At 40.7% G+C, this 19,310-nt stretch overlaps 1 protein-coding gene across 3 annotated transcripts in view; it reads right to left on the bottom strand.

The window, feature by feature from the left end:
- Positions 1-19,310, bottom strand: part of ARVCF (ARVCF delta catenin family member) — a 271,742-nt gene that overhangs the window by 151,805 nt on the left and 100,627 nt on the right. Inside the window, exon 4 of one of the 3 annotated variants that reach the window (XM_086761839.1) lies at positions 16,752-16,996. The exons of 1 other annotated variant lie outside the window; for it this stretch is intronic. In XM_086761839.1, the coding sequence (XP_086617965.1) occupies positions 16,752-16,967 (216 nt within the window). In that variant the 5' untranslated portion in view covers positions 16,968-16,996. Of the gene's footprint in view, positions 1-1,683; positions 2,012-16,751; positions 16,997-19,310 lie in introns of those variants that run through there. One more of the 3 variants, XM_086761840.1, reaches the window with a different exon arrangement.

Below are 19,310 nucleotides of genomic sequence, written 5' to 3'. Positions count from 1 at the left end.
TTTCTCTGACAACTCATGGTTTAAAACGACTACCTTTAATTAAGCAAAGCATTCTCTAATACACTGTTAGCACTCTCTAATACAGTTACAGGATCAGGCTGCTCAGTTATATGACAAAAAGCCCTCAGAATGGGTCAAGAACCCTTGTTTCATCAGAAAAGATAAAATAACACATCTCTCATCTTCAGCTATGACAACCAGCATGAAAATTAAAGCCACAAGATTTTTTTTTTGTTTTGATATGGAAGAAGAACTTATAAGTCAACTGAAATGCATAACCAAAAGTGATTAACTATAATCTTCCACTCTCTCTCAAGCTTTTCCTCCTATCAGAACAGAAAACCCAGAAGACAAGAACACAGCTCGACTACACAGGTCAAAAGACATTAAACGCATCTTCTTTTACAGCTCGCGTTCTGCTCCTTACAAAAACCCCCCGAAATCCCAAAGAGCTGCTAATTATACTCATCTATCTAGAAATCAACAACCCATTGCATGTAATTCAACAGGCACAGTAACTGCAGGTCAGGCAGTACGAACAGAACCACATCCACACATAAACCCCCCTCCCCAAGAAGCCCACAGGTAGTGTGACACACAAGCGCCCCACCAAACCAGGACTGGGTGACCCCCAGCAGGCAGGGCAGCGATCACAGGGCCGGCCCACAGACAAAGAAACCATCACTCAAGGGCCCAGCTGAAAGGGCTACCTTCCCTCAAGACAACCAACGTCCTATTTGCACTGAGAAATGATTCAGCCTTGCGTTACTGGGACAGATGAGTTGAACGCAGTACGATTAAACCAAATTAAAGCATCTCTAGCAATTCCAGTGCACTGAACCTAAGCAAATTCAGAGATGTATTATCAGCAATAATGCATTATCCTTGCATGTTCTTATCCTAAAATACTCTCTCCTAATTAAAGAGGCAGAGAAGAAAAAGGAGGGTTAGGAAAAAGATAAAATCTCATCCTAGTTTGAGAAGCAGCTCTACCCTGCCACCCCCTGAATTTCTAGGGTTTCCTGAGGCTTGCGAGGCAGATGAAGGAGGTTACCAAGGTAAGCACCTAGAAATTACAGGAGTCTACATGATCTCTATTTATTTAAACCTAGCCTGCAACAGCTTTACTCTGCAATGCCCAATGACACTCCAAGGTAAAGGATAATATTTGAAATATTTTCGCACAGAGCTCTAAGTCCATTATAATTATTAAGATGACAGCCAAGAGGGTTTTTTGCTTAAGATAACATTTAGAGTGAAAGACTGAAGTTATTTCCCTGGTATGTTCAACAGCAAAATCAAAGAGAAAGCCACAGAACACTGTATGGGAAAAGCAAACATTTAACAAAAGCAAACAATAGCAGAGTTTTCTTTTTTAACAGCACAATTTCTAGCTATTCATGTCAAAGAGTCCCCTAGATTTATTGAGCAGGACGAGAAGGTCAAAGAAAACAATGGCTCGCTTTTTTGGGTGTTTCACCAGTTAACACAACAGAGACAAAAGCAAAATCTCTCTCGAATGCTCTGTTAGAAAGAGCAGCTCGGGTTTTGCTCTTAGTTCTCAGCTAAAAAAACCGAAAACACAAGCAGACAGTCCCCTGCAGCCCCCGCCGGCTCTCTCCTTCCCGCACGGGCGGGAGCGGGCGGGCAGCCCGCGGGGAAGGACAGAAGTTCAGCACTAACCTGTGTGAGTTCCGCAGGCATTTATGCGAGGTGCCAGCCGCCCGGTCCCCAGCAGAGAACACCTCCAGCTCCCCGCACACGCTCTGCGGACCCAGCCTTCTCCTCCGACAGCCTCCAGAGCCTTTTTCCTCCGCGAAGCTCGCTCCTTTTGTAACCCGACCAGCGATCCCCGCAGCCTCCCGACAGACAGAGCCCATCCAGGGAACGGAGACCACCGACCGACGCCGCTCCGATGGGACAAACCGCACGGGACGCGTCCCTGTCACATGGCCCTGCCGGCCACTGCCCCGGCGCCCGGGAGGCTCCGGCCCGGGGGTGGGGGGGCGGAACTGACGGGCAGCCGCAGCCGGAGCCGGAGCGGGCTGGGGCGCGGCCACGCCCGGGGGAGCGGGGAGCGCCCAGCGGCCTCGGCTTCTCGGCGGGAGCGGGCGGGGCGGCGAGGAGCCTCTCCCCCCCGGCTCGGCTGGGCGAGGCGGGCACCGACCGGATCCCCCAGGCTTCCCACGCTTCCCAGCCCGCCCCCCCCCCGCCCCGCTCGGTGATAAAGACAAAGAGGGAAAATGTCACCGAGCAAAACGACGGTTATCAGCGGCTCTAAAGACGCCAACCTGCCGGCTACGGGGGCAGAAAACCCTCCCGACACCGCCTGCTCTGAAAGGGCAGCTGCCCCGTGAACTACAGGGAGGTCTAACAAGAAAGGAAAGCCCCTTGCTCGCTTACTTCTTTGCACTTCACTTGGAGATCAACGCCATCCCTAATGCACCGGAGAAGGCTGATCTGCCATCGCAGTCTCCTCCCTTTTCCAGCTTACACAGCTGCGGGGAGGCTTCCAGAGTACAACTGGCCTCATTTTTTTTTAAAACCATTCACCTGCCCACAAACCTGTCCCACATTCATTAAGAGATTGTCTTGACAAATTACTCATTACCACAATGAACGCCAGATGTGCTATACCTCACATCCACCACACTCTGCAACAAAACCTGGGACTTTATAGCATGATAGAGCATGGTTTTCACATCCCTTTATTGCTGGTAAATTGGAAGCACCCAGCTTTTAACAGTTTAGGCTTTGAGCTGGCAGCCTGGCTGCCAGCCGCGTGAAGGAGAGCCTCCTGTACTTCTCAGTCTACGATCTGATCCTTCGGTCTACCTTTCCCAAGAAACTGCAGAAAGGGGATGTATTAATAAATATATTAAGACATCAAGCCTTACAAGAAAGAGACCTAAGTAAGTAGGTGTAAGCCAACCTTAATTAATCCTTTCTTAATTAAGACTTTCTCCCTCCGGCCCAGCACAGGGGCAGGAGGGCACCCTCACCCGGCGCTGGTACGAGAGCCTTGCAGTGACCCAGGTCTGAGAGGCAGCCAGCTCAGTCCTCCCTCCGCTGCTAAATAACCAGCACTGCTTGCAGTCACCATCCACGGGTAACGGTTGTTTTTCCTCTTTCATATTAGGTTCCTGCAGCAAACCAAAGCAATAAATAAATCCACCACAGTAACAGCTGGTGGCTGAACAATGGTAATTTGGACTGAAAGCTACTGGAATCAAATTAGAGACTATCCCTGGAAAACTGGGATAGTCAGAGACAGTGAGAGCAGCTGTAAAACAGAAAGGAAGGGACATCACAATTGAATCTTCTTTAATTATCAGAATAGGTGCCTTTGCACAAAAGTATCTTTTCATCCCAGCTTCAGATTCCCTGAAAATTCTAAACCATGCTTCCAGTGTCAACTTAATTAACATGTTAATTAGTATCAGTCCTACCAGATCAACATGAAAAGGTGGCATCTCCTATACTGACATTTAAGATGGGAATGAACGGTTCAGACCTATTTAATCCTAACTTCAGCTTTACTGTTACTGCCAACGTCAGAGTTCCAGCTGAATATCAGAGCTAAGGCTTTGTGTTTTAGGGGCAGCACAGAGCAGAACTACATTACCCAACTCTGGGTATTCTTTTAAAAATAAATGCCATAAGGGTTGACAAGGGCAACGGTAGATATTCCACAAGGTTTAGCTGAAGCAAAGTATTTGCTTCACTAGAGGGCAAAAATATGCTCTGAGTCTATCTACAGTGGAATAACGTAGAGGGAACTGGTAGTGGCTCTTAAAATACTTAAAGGCCAAAGCAAAAGGAACGCATTTTGTATGAGTCCCCTGTACTTTTGTACAGCACTCTCCCCCTGCTTCTCCTTGTTCAACTTTTCTTCAGTTAACAAACTAAAATAGCTCAACTTTTGTTGAGGCCATGCTGGCATGGAGAAGTACCATTCAATTTAGGCATGCACGTGGACATGTGCCAGACCTTTCTACACTGTCAAAGAAAAAAACCATTATAACGTCTATATCCATAGGGCACTGAAGTAGCTACTCTTGCATGCAAAATGAAGAAACTGAAAACCCTCCTGGGTGGACTTGCCAATTCTTACTCACATAGGAAGTCTCTCATGTTGTAAACCCACAGGTATTTGTGCAAGCCATGCAAGATTAGTGTTGCTGAAGTTCCACCTTCTGGAGTCAGACTGTTATTTAAAAACATAGTTTTCCTTAAAAAATATAATAGATGCTTGTCAGCCTTCTGGTTGTAAAGTAAATACTGAAAATGTTTTTACTCAAAACCAAAGATTTTTTTTTAAAAGGCAAAATACATCTCAAGTCCCCTTATTTCTTAGCCACTTGCAATATCTTACCAGCTCAATTCTGAATGCTTGGATTTGGCAATGCTGAAGTAAAAGAACTAATTACCTAAATAAGAGTTATGGATCAGATCCCTGAGGTTATACAGAACTTCCAAATTCTGGCAACACACACTCTCCATTAGTATCAGACTGCTGACTACATCACAACCTCTCTCTCTCTTTTTTTTTTTTTTAAATGAGCCTTAATTTCTTAATCTGTCATATTTTTCCCAGCTGCAAAAGTAGGGTGAAAACCTTCCTCCTTCTTTCTGGTAAATTAAAAATTTATAAATAGAATTAAAGACATTTAATTCTCTGGAAGATGGAGTAGTACAGTATTTGGGCCAAGCTCTCTTTTTATTTTCTCCCATTACCCTTAAAAAATTCTCCATCACTAGTGCTGCACTGTAGATTGATTTGCGCTCAGGGGCAGTAAAAATGAAATGGTTTACAGCTCTGCCTGGAAACATAACATCTGGCTTCAGTGATATGTAACTTCCATAAACCCGACAGAGCAAGAAGGCACGAGATGAATCAAGAATCTCAGCTAACCATACAGGCAAAAGCACCACCATCACCCATGGCAACTCTCAGAATTATACAGCCTATATTCATATAGGTGCTTCCATGCTGAGGGTATTTATTGTCCTTCTGTGAATTCCATGCAGCAAATAAACAAGGTGAGAGAACTGAAGAACAGCACACCATGATGTGTCAGGGTGCCCTACTGTAATGATTTTAAATACAGACAAATGAAAAGAGAAGATGGTATCTCCAACATTCATTTCAAAACCTTTTCCCGTTAGCATTTCCACAATTTTTCAAAATATTTGAAAAATTACATGAGCCCTTTCAAAGCATCCCTACGCGCTCAAAAATGGTTGCATGACTCTAGCAGGACAAATCCACCAAGATATTTCTAACATTTCCATCAGCGTGGTTTGGACACTCTATTTGCTTTCATACTGCAAGGTTAGAAACGGAAACAAAGCCAGATTGCCTCAATCAGGGAGTAGTTTGTATATAAAAGCAGAATGATTTTATGTATCATCCTTATTTAAGAATCCAGTATTAAAGAAGAGGTCTCATGGATCACAAGGCTGAAGAACAATACAGCAAAGAGGAAGCAAACGCTTCCTATACAGGGATAACACTAGTCATTTCAGTAAATTTGGGAAATTTTCATTTGTATACAAACGTAGCTTCCATCTTGCTGCATCTAATATCAGTCACCTCAATTTCATTCAAGTTGTCATATGACAGGATGAGAACAAGGACAGTCTGGTGACAGCACTGCTTACATTAGAAATAAAGGACAAGGGAAGCTACCTGTCACTGTGTATAGGTCGCAGCTGAATGAATGACCTATGTTTCTTCCCAGCAGCTTCATTTAGATAAGAATCAACTACATTTTACTGGGATAAAAATAGAAAAATCTCCTCCAGTTGAAGGAAAAAAAAATTAAAATAGCATTACATTTATAACAGAATGACAACAGCACGGAAAACAAATCAAATTTAAGGTTGGTACTGTGACAATAATTTCACGCTGTAGTTATTGAAAAGGAAAACAAAAGACACTCAAACGCAGGAAAGACCCAGTACTAACAATTTTTCATTTCTTAGATTTTGGTTTGGTTTCGGGATTTTCCAGGTGAGTTGTGCTGTATTTCAAGCTGCACAGTACAATCACTTGCTCAGAAGATTCCAGGTTAACGTGCCATTCTGTCATTCAGAGGGCAAAAATGTGGTTTGCCATTATGTTCCGGATTGATAGCTGTCTGTACTATCAACCGCTTTTTATGGTAATTACTGTCCTTCTCAAACCAAAACGTGAAGAGGGAATTCAGGTCTCTGTGTATGAAATTTTATTCCAGAGCAAGTTTCTTGTATTTGAAATACTTACAGATGAAAATAAAGTTGCAAAAAGGAAGGAGAGCTAAGATGGGTCAGAAACACAGACCATAGTTCTTTTCAATCTTTAACTACAGTATTCTAAAAATGCCACTCTGCCAGCAGCTAAAGCTACATTTTAGATTAAGTCTCTAAAATGAACTCAGACTGTATTCTACAGCATTTCCCAGTCACCACAACTATGGTTTAAAAATATTCTCTTCAGCTAGTAATTTGGTAGCTTAAAAAGGGAAGCAATTTTGGTTTTTGTTGTTTTTTTTTAAATACATATATCAAGAGTAAACTCTAACATTTGTTTAAATCAAAGGCTTTAATTATAGTTGGCACGCAGCCTCAGGCTGCCCATGGCCATCTTTGGCCATTCTGTTCTCAGTCACACCGATGACTTCAGTGAATTATTCCATATTTGTGACAAAGCAAGCGAGAGCGTAATCTGCAGCATTAACAAGTTGGCCTAAACTAGCAAAAGGCTCAGTGATTTATCAATGTCATCATAACCCAACATTCATTTTGGGCTGTTTCAGCAGTAGTTCACAAGAGCTCATCGATACTGGAAACAGCTGAAATGGAATTGTAGACTATTTTGGGTTTAAAAGCCAGGTTGAAAACCCTTCAGATCCAAAGCTCAAAGGGCTCAGGAGAAGAGGAAACTGCCCGTTTGCCTGCTTGTTGGTTTTAAAGTTTCTGCAAAACATTCTTGTGGCTGCATGTGGATCTGAAAGTGGAGAGGCTTACGAATACGGACCGGCTCCTGTGCAACGCCTTGTGGGGATAAAGGCCTGCCTTGCTTCTATCTGTACGGATCAAGGCCTGTCTTAGTAACAAAATCTTCTCATAAAATGGAGAGATACAGTGCAAAAAGGTTTTGTGAGGGTTTTAAATCTTTCTTCCTGAACATCCCAGCTGAACTAGTAGGGAAATACAAGGTAGGAGGGAAAAAAAAAATATATATATATATTTAAAAGTCAGTACAATTAATCATGTTCTACTGTCTGAGCTGAGAAATAAAACAAGCAGCAAAACATAAAAAATAAAACACAACTTTAAAAAGTAAGGTGTTTTCATGCTAATTATCAAGAAGCAAATGTGGTAAACGTGACTAGAAAGTTTATTTTAAAAAACCCTGTTAAACCAGATCTTACTCTTTAATGTTTAAATGTTTACATTTGAATGTACCCATTTTAAGACATTTTTAATTACTTGCAGTTATACTTACTGATCTTGCAACACTCAGATGTCATGCAGAGAACAACCTAGATGCCATTTAGATAAGGTACATACAGCAAACAGAATTTATTTTTAATGTGTTTATCTTATATGTACTTCTAGAAGAAAACAGTTCTATTAGTAAAGCCATGTGAAATTATGGAAAAATTATTACAAAACTGAATTTGTCATTCAAATTAAATAATTTTAATTTAACTCTGGCACAGTTCCAGGCCAGAAAGGTTAACAGTTGTGAAAAATCATTCTTTCACACATCTTGGCAAGCAAAATAAGAAAATCCTTGCCTTTCAGTTGCTTCCAAAACCTCATCCAATAAAAATTCACACAAAACAAAAGAAGTTGAGACTTTCCAAGGCAAATGAAACTGCAAAAATATTTCTGAGATGCTTAGGGTAAATGTGGTTGTTGCTTTGCACTACTATAATTATTAGCATAAACCAGTTGCTGTCCTGCTGACAAACATTAGATGGCACTTTGGAATTTAGCAGCAACCATATAGAGTTGCAGAGCATATACTTGTGAGATGAAGTGTGAGACATGAAAGTGAAGTACTGTTGATGACAGGAAAGTGAGATTTCTGCAAAGGCATGCATCTTTGAGCTAAGAGATATTTTACCATCTACACATGTAAAACTATAAAACAGCATGTAATTACATTTTGAAAAAAATAAATAACTTAGTTGGAAAGAATAAAATAATTCTTTCCTTACCAGGCAGAGGGTCAGTTTCTCAGTTGTTGGGTTCCTTTTCATTTTTTAATTAATCCTTTGGGGTCTACTTTTTAAACTAGATTTGCTGACAAAGTTTTATACAAACACTTCTCAGATAATACATCAGATTTTGAGTGATTCTGCTGCATGCCAGTAGATCTGAGCCCCAAATAACTCTAATAAGTGGGGTTTGGTGGTTCGCTTGTCAAATAAATCCCTTCTGGAAAGCACTTCACAGATTCTGATGCAGCTGGTCAAATCTTCTTAGTTGTTGCTGAAATTGGTGCTAATATTCCCATTCACTTTAGTATCCATGTGTTTACTATCTAAGGCCTTAAACGAAGACTGAAGAATAATCACAGGGGAGAAGCTACAACAAACAGAATAGCAAGGAAATGTAAATTTTAGCAGGAATACTACTTGAGTTCATCTTTCAGAGGCTGTTACATGATACATCCCTGATTCTTGTTCCACAAACTCTTTTTTTTTTGTTAACCTTGTGCTATCACATTCCTCCTGCAGTACTGGAAGCAGGTTCTATGATTTCCTTTGGAATCTGAGTAATACCAGCAGAGAGGCAAACAGCAGGAGCTCCTCGAGCTGACAGTGGTGCAACATGCCACACTGTCACTTTGGAAAGTCTCTGTTTGAAACACACCTGCAGTAATTCCAAGAGAGCTCCTGCTCTGGCAGAATTCCTGTGAGGTGCAGGCTGGCTTAGCAACCCTGGCTTAAACAATCTGCAGTACTTCGGCCCTGAGAAACATCAGTTCCTTGCATCCAGTTTCCGCTGTTGCTGAGCTATCAGCAAAAGATCCTGACTCTCATTGTAAACCAGGAGCTGATGCATTCACAGAGACAGGAAAATGTCCATAAAAAAAGGAGGCAAAAGCTCCAGCCTCCAACCTAAACTCAACTACGATCATCTCCAACGCAGCAGCCAGGGATGGGATCACACACGGGGAACACATCTCCCTGAAAAGTAGCTGAGTAACAGCTTCTGCTCCAGTTCCTAACTGTGCTGTGCTGAGATTCCTAGGTACTGCAAAGATCTCTAAGCTTGCACTGAATTCTGATCTACAAACTCATTCTCCCATGGGAATCATATTCCCAAATCTCCCCCCTTCTCCCCCCCAGAACCTTTGAATAGTTGGACATATGCAGAAGCTGAAACCTGACCCGGGTCATTCCTAGAAATTCAGTAAGACTACTCATAGGCACTGAATTTACAGGATCAGGCTATGGCATAGCTACGCATGCGTAACTGCACACTGACCTGCAGGCCAAGGGACACGGGAGCTGGATTAGGGAGACGGGAGCTGAGAGCAGGGGCACCAGCAGCTGGGTGGGCAACAGGCACAATATGACTCTGACCCCGAACCATACCGTATCCCGGAATCAGAACTTCCATTTCTATGCTTTCAGCTGGTTTTATAAAGGAATTGGGACTATTCCTACAAATTCTGTCAGCATTTTGCAATCTGCTCAATACCAGCAAAAGTACAACACGCATGGGTTAATCGCTGGTGAGTTTTTTTCTGGGTACTTGGCATTGTAACAGCATTGTTGCCTGTACCTGACCTTACTTGTAAGGCAGAAAAAAAAAAAAAAAAAAAAGTCATTTTCCATGCTGTCAGTCCCTTAATATGAGCACAAATATGTTACATAACAAAGGAAGCCAAAAGGCACTACAGACTCGAACAAAGTACGTAAAACTTTACCTGCAAAGATAGTGTATAAGATGGAGAAGAATATAAAAGGTAATCTGATGACTCACTGCAGCTCAAAATTAATTTTTGCTTCTTCTCTGCGTATGTTCAAACATATATACAATATTAATGCACCCACGTTCTTACTATGAAAGCCCTGGAAACAGTCTCTGTATTCTAACAGGCTGCACTATGTCCGTGTGGAGCAGAGGATCTTAAACAAAAGAAATTAAATACAGACAGAAGAGTTATTGTTGCCCAAACTGTAACTCAGAAAGGTTAATTTGCTGGTATTTTCTTAGAAAAGCAATTTGAGCTAATCTCCTTGTATTTTTTTTAAATTCTCACCATGTGTTCTGGTGTGCTTTAGAGTTCACCTTTTACTTGAAACTGACCCCCAATTCATGAATGTCATTTTTGGCAGAAGTCACAGGTACCTCAGATTAACATAAAGACTGGTGCTTAATTATGGCTACAAAATATCTGTCTTAAAAAAAAAAAATGTTTGGAAGTTTTTAAACAGGTGTTATTTCTCTGCAACATAAGTTGAAACAGAAATTATCGCAACCGTAAGTATGAAAATATTCTGTAGCTTTTTTCCATAAGCTGATTTTCCTTGAACAGCTATACTCACATTTGTAAAGTTAAGAAAAAATGAATTTTATTAACTTGGTTGATTCCTGACATTTCAAAATGGCCTTCTGGGATATTATTTGTTGGGAGGGGGTTTGCAGATCTTTTTTTTTGGCGAGGGTGTTAATACAAAAACCCCAATCCAGTATTTGATTTCTTTTAAGTTTCTTCATTCCCACTCACCTCTCTGCCTTCCTTTCAACTCTATTTTGTTAGTATCTTGGTTAAACACAAAGTTATGGAACATGTGCACCAAAACAACACATCCATTTATGAAAAAAACATGGTCAAACATATGTCAGACCTGGAGAAACATAGGAAAAAAGCTTACCAGATAGAGAGGCATGACAGTAATTAAACAGGATGGAGAATTTTGAGCCTGCATTTATTACCATACCTCTTAACAGATGAATAATCACAGCAGCCATAAAAAAAGACTGACTCAAAAACCTCATCACTTAAATTATTTAAGTTTTTTCCTGGTTTGTATTTAAACAATTTATTATTGTCTGTATTTACTGAGTTCAGAAGGAACAGCTTCCACGTTGCTCTAACTCCACCACTTTCAGGACGGCCAGGTGTAAAGGGGAACAACCCACCAACAGGACTTACACAAGTGTATTTGTAACAGTGCAACTTACCATACCTGCATCATGCTGATTATATTCTTTCCGTTTAAAGAAGAACAGAGAGAAAAAAAAAATCCAAATTTGTAGTGAAATAGTTAAGCTAGTACAAAATAACTGTAGAGCAGGCTTCAGTGAATCATTAACAAGCCTTTCTAAATGGCATAATCACATGCCCTATTTCAGAGAAGTCTGCCTCAGTCACTTCTAAGGGACCAAATTATTGCGTACAGTATTACAAAAGGTACAAACAAGCTCAGTTCTGCCTCCAGCGCCTTATTGATGCCATGTTAACTACTGCAACTGCACAACCACGCACAGGGCTGGCTTACAAGTGAGAAGCTTGTACAATGATGTACATCACTAGGTGTAACAGCACATAAATACGAGATATTAAGCTCTATTCATTGCTATCACATCATGCTGATTCAGCTTGGTTTGATTATTAGAAATTGAAGCCCATGCAATGCACTTTCACACTTTACCATTAAGAACCTCAGCAAGCCTGATTCTTACGTGGTGTGCAAAAGCAGAACATGCTGGCAGGATGAAACCTTTGAAGCTGCTGGCCTAACGTGGCGTCAAAAATTTATCAGTGAGGCTGGCTGAAGTTTAAAGTCAAAACATGATCCAAAACTTGTACTTTGCTTTGGAAACAAAAGAAGCTATTTTATCACTCCTTTTGGGCAAAGGAACTAGTCATTAAAACTGATTTAAATCAGAGTTGCAGTCCTAAGTCTCTCGGCACGCGTTGCTGACTGACAGACATCCAGCAGGCACACACAAAGCCCACAGCCCGTCTTCAGTCACTGTTTACTCCTTGGCAGCCTTTACCAATTCTGCGGCATCAGGACTGTAACGGGGCTTCCTTCTTATGGGAACTACTGTTCAATGTGTAAAAGCATTATATAAATTCCAGCAGAATTCTGTAAAACCTGCAACAAGGCTACCGATTTAATATGACCAGGTTTTAAACAAAAACAGCGTTCTGAGAAAAAAAAATGTACACCAGGGTGAATTTATGCTGACAGGCTTTTTCAATAACAGGCTTTCTAAAAAGCATGTGGGAATATCTCTGTCTATATTACGCTAATAGATACGCACACACACAGTCTCCATTCTGGGTTTAATCTATCCAGTATCTCCTTAGCTGAATGCACCAGTTGATACATCTAAAAACGCAAACATAAAACCACCCCAACAAATTCACCACAGGGAACCTAAAAGAATGAAAGTAACAGTCAAATGAAATTATTTTTTATTATTGCATGATTTTGTCAATGCAAAGACTCATCAGATCAATTTATGTTACTTCTTACAGGCATAAGAGTCAATCTGGTAAGACAGGCTCTGCACCAGCGTGCAAGGGGCTGATTTCTGTTATTAATATCATGTGAGATTTGGCAACTCCCACAGCTTTCCCACCTGTAAGGAGGAGAATACCTACCTTTTTTATAATGGGAACCCCTCTCACATCCCTATAGGTCACTGTAAGATCACTGAAGTCAAAGTATTATTACAGTGTAGGTGCTGGTAAAATAGGTTTATTGAATACTGTACTGTATGTTGGTTATGAAACATTAACAGGAATGGAAACTGTCAGTATGTACCAATGAGGAAACAATCTTTGAATGCAAACATTGTTGTTCAGCTCCCCAGCTGATCAGATTTGACAGAGTTTCTCTGAAACCTATGGAGCCACGCCAGTTTAAACCAACTCAGGATATAGGCTTGTGTTTAATAAGTTTCACATGTCTGATGTTTTAATGAAACTTTAAAAAAAGAATATTCTTTATTATTAAAAAGCTTTGCTCTCAATGGTTAGCTCTCTAGTGATGATACTGCAGGTCTGTGCAGTCACCTCACTATAGTACATACCCTGCGCATGCACTTTGGTATCTTCTCCCTGTCCAAAATCAGCTCCCACTGTGAAGAGCAGCAGAAGGCTGATTTCAAAAGAAATTAAATAGAACCAGGTAGGTTAAATACCTCACACATGAAGAGTTTTAAGATCTATCAAGCTTGTAAAAACGTGATCAACTAGATACTTTAACATGTAGAAGACACATAATAGGTGCTACTCACCAGTGACTTAGAAGCTTATTGGACTATGACTGCATTGGTAAACTGGAAAGAAGGGAAAGATTGCCAAGACTCCCACAGCCTGGGATACTATAACAAGACCAACTTTTTTTTTTCCCCCCACATTCTTTACTGAAAAAATCAGAGAAGCAAACACAAGTACACATCTACAGACAGCTCTGCTCTTTTTAGTACAACCAGATTTTCACTTTCAGAAACAAACAGCAATGGCCAGAGCAGGGAACAAATTCAAGAACATCCATAAAAGCTGGAAAGATTTTTAGGAGATTTTTATTAACCAGATAAAAGCTCTATGATTAAAATTTCATTAAATGTTACATTTTTTAGAGTAATGCAAAGTTTTCATTAGGTAACTAATGACCTTTTGTTCAGAGTTCTTAGCCTGGAAGAGCACTTCATTTGACCACTTCAAAATCTGCAGCAATGCATGTATAATGTCGCACATCTTCCAGAAGTTCTGGAGTTGAAACACCCTAATTCAGGTCACCGGCTGTACACTCAGCAATGCCCTCTAATTGACGCCAGCCTTTAAGACTGGGAAGCTGCATAGGCAGAAGTTACAGTCACCCACTTGTTCACCAGAAACGGTGCTGGGGAAAGCTGGCTGTCCATATGGCAGTAGCTGATTATTCCGTCTTGCAGGAAGGAGACACAGGGACAAAACCTCTGGACAGCCAGAAGGTTTGGCAGGCACTGCCTTCTACAAGGGGCTATCAAAACAGGAATGTTTTGGCTGCTACTTCAATAAAAGACTCTAATATTAATGGGAGACACTTCAGCAACATTTAGGACCTCTTACTGTGAGGACAGTATCTCCTAGAAACCCCTTCTCTGGAAAAAATTCCCATTAAATAATAATCTCAGCTATTTCTAATTAATATTTGAATAAATCATTAATGATTTATTTGGATTGTTCAAGTAATCAACTTCTCCCAGTAAAAACAACTTTAAGATACTTATGAGAAAAATCCCCCCACACTTTCTTAATGTATAATTAGGAAGTCTAGGCACACGTTTTTTGGCAATTACAGCACATCCCTGACCTCACTTGCAGATCTGGTATGTCTTATTAGGGGCCAAAAGACACAATGCCATATATGCTCCCAGCAAATGTCAGCAAGTGCACCGCAGTTCACACGTTCCAGTCGAGCATTCTAAATGCACATTGAGCAGGCAGGACTCGTCAGCAAGTGACGTGAAGGAAGTGGCTAAACAGGCTGCCTGGGAAAAGGAGCTATTATTGTGGAATGAGTTTAAAGGTGGTGTTAAAAAAAAAAAAAAAAAAAAAAGAGTAGCTGGGAAAAAAATCTAGAATTAATTAATTAGACTCAATATTTGCGTAAGACCTTGATTTTGTCTTTTGAGGACTTCAGAAAACTCTTACACTTTTGGCACATCGCCTATATACTATTTTTCCTTTACTAAAATACAAAAAAAAAAAAAAAAAGAGCTTAATTTTCTTCTCTAAGAAGAGAATAAGTTTGGAAGCATGTATTACAAAAAAGTACTGGGAGAGACTGTTAACAAAGCCCTGACTGCGCACACTTCCCTAACAAATCCCTTTGACAGATTCCACTTTGACAATCAAACAACACGGAAAACTGCTGCTTGGTTGTGGAGATTATTAAAGATTATTTGGCATTCTCATAAAATGGAGTTAACCCTCATTTTTTTGCCCAAATTCTACTCAGAATAACTAGATTACATATAATCACCTATGCAACTTCAAAATGGCAAAGCTGCTACTTATTTTGTAACACTGCCTACGACAAAAGGTTGAACAGGGCGATAAGCAGAAATCAGTCAGTCCTCACTGAAACACAGCTTCAGAGACGGTGCGTGTCCCTCTAGCGCGTGAGCAATCCTCACAGACAGCAGAGTGGAGAGTGCCTTTTGCTTTGTGTGCTCTTAACAATGAAATGCAATATATCATAGTAAAGATGAAATAATTATATAGTCTGCATAAGACTGAATGTATAGGTTTCATCCTTCATTTAAACACTATTTAATTAATTCTAGTAAATCAAGGAGGAATTTGGCCCTCAGTACATTAAATGAAAATTCACACAAATAACCTTACATTAATTCTTAGCTGTACATTTTTAGCTAATCAACCATTTTATTTCATATACCAGCTACTCTAAAAACTTCCATACTAATTATTTATGAATGGAAGCTCCCTGCCCCCCTGCTCCAGTGGCAATAAGCTGAGAGTGCACAGATTCAGCATGGAGTCACTTAACAGGGGCTGTTTCTCTGTAAGAGTCACGTAGACCCCAGTAACTTAAACTCTTTTATTACATCTTCTTGGAAGCGGTTAAACCTTAGGCCATAACACTACAGAAAACGCATGCTTCATCAGTTTTGTGGATAAGGAATTTCATTCTGTAGCTATTAATCAGGCACTTAGCACAAAGTCATTCAGAAAAAGTGAAGGTGAACGTGTCCTTTTTTCTAGAAAAAACGATGTTAGCACATCTCCCCTCTCCCCAGCCCAGCTGCTAAGCAAGAGGATCACAACCTACAGCTCCCACCTAGCTGCTGTCATGCTTTCAGCCTAACCAGTGCAGCCGGCTCCTTTCCCATGAAGTCCCATACTCAAACATCTACACATACAGAAACATGGCAGCTGTTAACAGAAAAGCTGTGCTAACGTGATATAATGTAAAGTGTGTCTGAATGCAGCTCAATGCAGATATAATTGTAAAACAGTCTGGTATAATTGGGAAACAACTTTCAGAATCCCCATAGCCTGGAGTTTCTCGCTGAATTGAACAATGTTTTCTTAGGAAACAGACGTTCACAAACGGTACCATTGCTTCTGCATGACTTACCTTGCATGCCAGAGTGACTTGCTAGTTTAAGTAATTCAGAGATGTAAGTTGTTTATCATTGCACATTTAAACAGTTAAAGAACATATATCAAGTAAAACAATATTTGGAAATGTAAGGCTACCACAAAGCCAGTTTGCATCATTAAAAAAGTCTATCAATTCAATAAACATGAGAAACAAATTATGAAGTCCTCCTTACACAAACAATAAGACTTCACAGGAGGGAAATCCCTGCTTTTCATGCTGTTCCCTCTATTCAAAGTCCAACTATTTCTAATGGAAATTTTGTTTGCTATGGAGATTATGATTCAGCCTTGTTTTTCAATCGCCATACTTACAGCAAGTGCAGAGACCTAAAGGAGTATGTGAAGATCTCTCTTCAAGGTCTAATGCTCAAGGATGCGTACATTTTTAAAAGTATCCCATGAGCTAAGAGGAAGTAAGAGTAACTTCTAAGCCAAGGCTCTGAAGTCTGAGCTACCAAATAAATTGATGAAGCCTACCAACTCTGAGGTATCAGAGACAAGCTACGGAATGAAACGCTGACAACGAACAAGATGCATCTGACTTTCTGGAATGGGAAATTCTGGAATAGGTGAACTCTAGCAACAGGTGAAACGAGCAGGCTGTTACCTGCAGTACAAGCTGCTGCCAGGCGGTTGCCAGTGGCTGACCATTGCCAATGTTGCAAATGCTCATTCGGTCTGCGGGCTGATTGGCACGCTCAAGTTGCAAGGAGACATTGCGCCGCTCTTCCTCAAGTGCACGGGTAAGCCGCTCAAAACGAGCTTCTTGCTCCTTAACAGATGCTAAAATGCTGGCAGCAGACCTGATATCATAGTCATCCATGATTGGTTTCAAATGCTCCTGCCTGTTGACTGACCAGGGCAAACGGAAAGGGTTAGGCAAAGGGGTGGGGAGGGCACAGGTCAGAGGTTAAGAATAAAAATGCACATTGTTAGTCACCCTACTAAAATACTGTTCACTCTAAGAAGCAAAATGCATTGCTTTTTGAAAATACTTCCTTTCCATCCATTGATTTGATTTTCAATTAAAAGTAATTAATCCAAGGCTTCGCTGTTCAAAAAAGAAAAAACCACATGCTCACCTTGGAGAGAATTTATATTTAATTCCTTTGATCTTTTTGCTAAAATTGCTCTGACAGGGGTTTTCATCCCTCTTGCAAAGCTAATTTCACTGTGCAAATAATAATGTACTTAAAAGAACTATATAAAAAAAAGATACGGCTTTGGAGGGGATGAGGAGCACAACCCTTCTCACTGTAGACACCTGGAATTTTTATTTTTAAAAGCAGAAGTGAGAAGTTTAACATTGTTAAAGACAAAAACTTCATGGTACAAGAAAACAGCTGTGTCCATTTGTTCCCAGTGAATGGAGCCCCCCCAAATTTAGCAAACAGTAGCTGGAAATTGTATTCATTTTTAAATTATAGGAGTACATTGTAATATGGAAAATATTTTTAAATGCGGACAGTGCAATTGCAGTTGAAATGTGCTTGATGAGTTCAGCATGGGAGCCAATGAAACAGTCCTTCATGCAGCTGCTTGCTAATAATGCAAATTAAAAGGCAAAATCAAACATCTTCCATGGAAAACAAACAGGACTGCTTGTCCCTCAAAGCAGGAAAAAGAACTCAGAAACCAGCTAGATGGAGTATCTATTCTGCCTGATGTCTTCTCTAGCAGGGGTATAAAGTATTCAATTCAAAACCCTGTCTCCATCTGTATGGTGCATGCAGTAAACTCCCCACTGATTCCACAGATCTATCATGTGAACATCAGTTAAAATGTTTCCGTAAGTATAAAATCAGCAAAATAATATAAGCTTAAATGGTGGTTTCAACTAAAGCTAAACAAGTAACTAGTTTACTACCATGTTCTGCTAAACTACTCGCAGCACCTCTGAGGTAAGCACAGAGGCAGAATTTTCTCCAGCTCCTGTAACTCAGAAACAATTCATATTCTGCACTAAGAGTTAAGTCCCTAAAAATTCTTACTTGATGTGCAAATCAACAGTGATTCCTCCTGTTGCCAGAGACTCTTTGTTTTCCATTGATCAACAAGGATTTCCATGAGCACTGGTGTTACCAAACCCTGGTTTTCTCAAACTTTGCATTTCATTGTTCCCTTAGAGGACACACTCTCTCGACTGATGCTTTTTCAGTGGCAGTTACATTTATCAGATCTCTCTCCTGTGCTGATTTGTTGGTACCTAACGCTAACATGGTCATACACGGTTATATTCTCAAAAGAGAGATATTAGTAGATACTAAGCTGCATGTTTTCGCACAGTTTGCTGGAAACTCATAAGTAGGCCTGAGGTGTACCTTCTTTTGTTGTATGTGGTTAAAATCATCCAACAGTCCCAGAAGACATTGGGTAGAAGTAACAGATCCCAAACCAATGACATACACCTTGATTTCACCGCAAATAACCTGCCAATACCTCTGTGGTTCACTGTTAGCTCCTAGGGAGTTGCTTTTGAAAGGAATCAGGGTGATATGAAATCACATTGGAAACAGTATGAGGACTCCCATGTATTAATCTCATAATGGTTACACATCACCATGATTTGAGCCTTTCACGTTTTTAGATCAGTAAGCAGAAGTGACTTCTCATTTATGCATTCATTTAACTTCTGTTGAGATTGTGAAAGAAAACCAAAAACCACCAAAGGGTTTTCCAGATGTTGCAAACTAGCCAAATATAGATCAAGCTACCGACTTTAGAGACCTTCCACTCTGAACCTTGTTTTGCTACATTATTACAAGTCTACAAAACCTTCACAGAGTGCACTGGAGAATCACAGCCACGGACAAGGACAGCGCGACTCACGGGAAGCCTGAATATTGCAGAACAGGGCTGCGTGACTCACCTGCTGCCTCCCAGCATGATTTAGCCCTGGCACAGCTACACATAAACACAGCCAGACTCCTTGGACCTAAGCTGGCTCACGTGCAGCCAACTTGCATGCTTCTGCTTTTGCGCTTCCCTGCTTTGCACAGACGGAGACAGCTCTGTGTGTTGTTTTTCCTCCCAGTAGTGCAGACATGCTCACAGACTCCTTAGAGGGAGTGTGACAGAAGTGGGGCTTAACAGACCCAGGCACTAGTCGTATCTTGGAAAAAACATATGTGGGGGTTGGCGTGGGGGGCATTTCTAACTATATACT

This window comes from Chlamydotis macqueenii, chromosome 17 (assembly GCF_036417535.1).
Source record: "Chlamydotis macqueenii isolate bChlMac1 chromosome 17, bChlMac1.mat, whole genome shotgun sequence".
In the NCBI taxonomy this organism is placed as follows: domain Eukaryota; kingdom Metazoa; phylum Chordata; class Aves; order Otidiformes; family Otididae; genus Chlamydotis; species Chlamydotis macqueenii.
The sequence above is the reverse complement of the archived record's forward strand: the minus strand, read 5'-3'. Positions and strand labels throughout refer to the sequence as shown.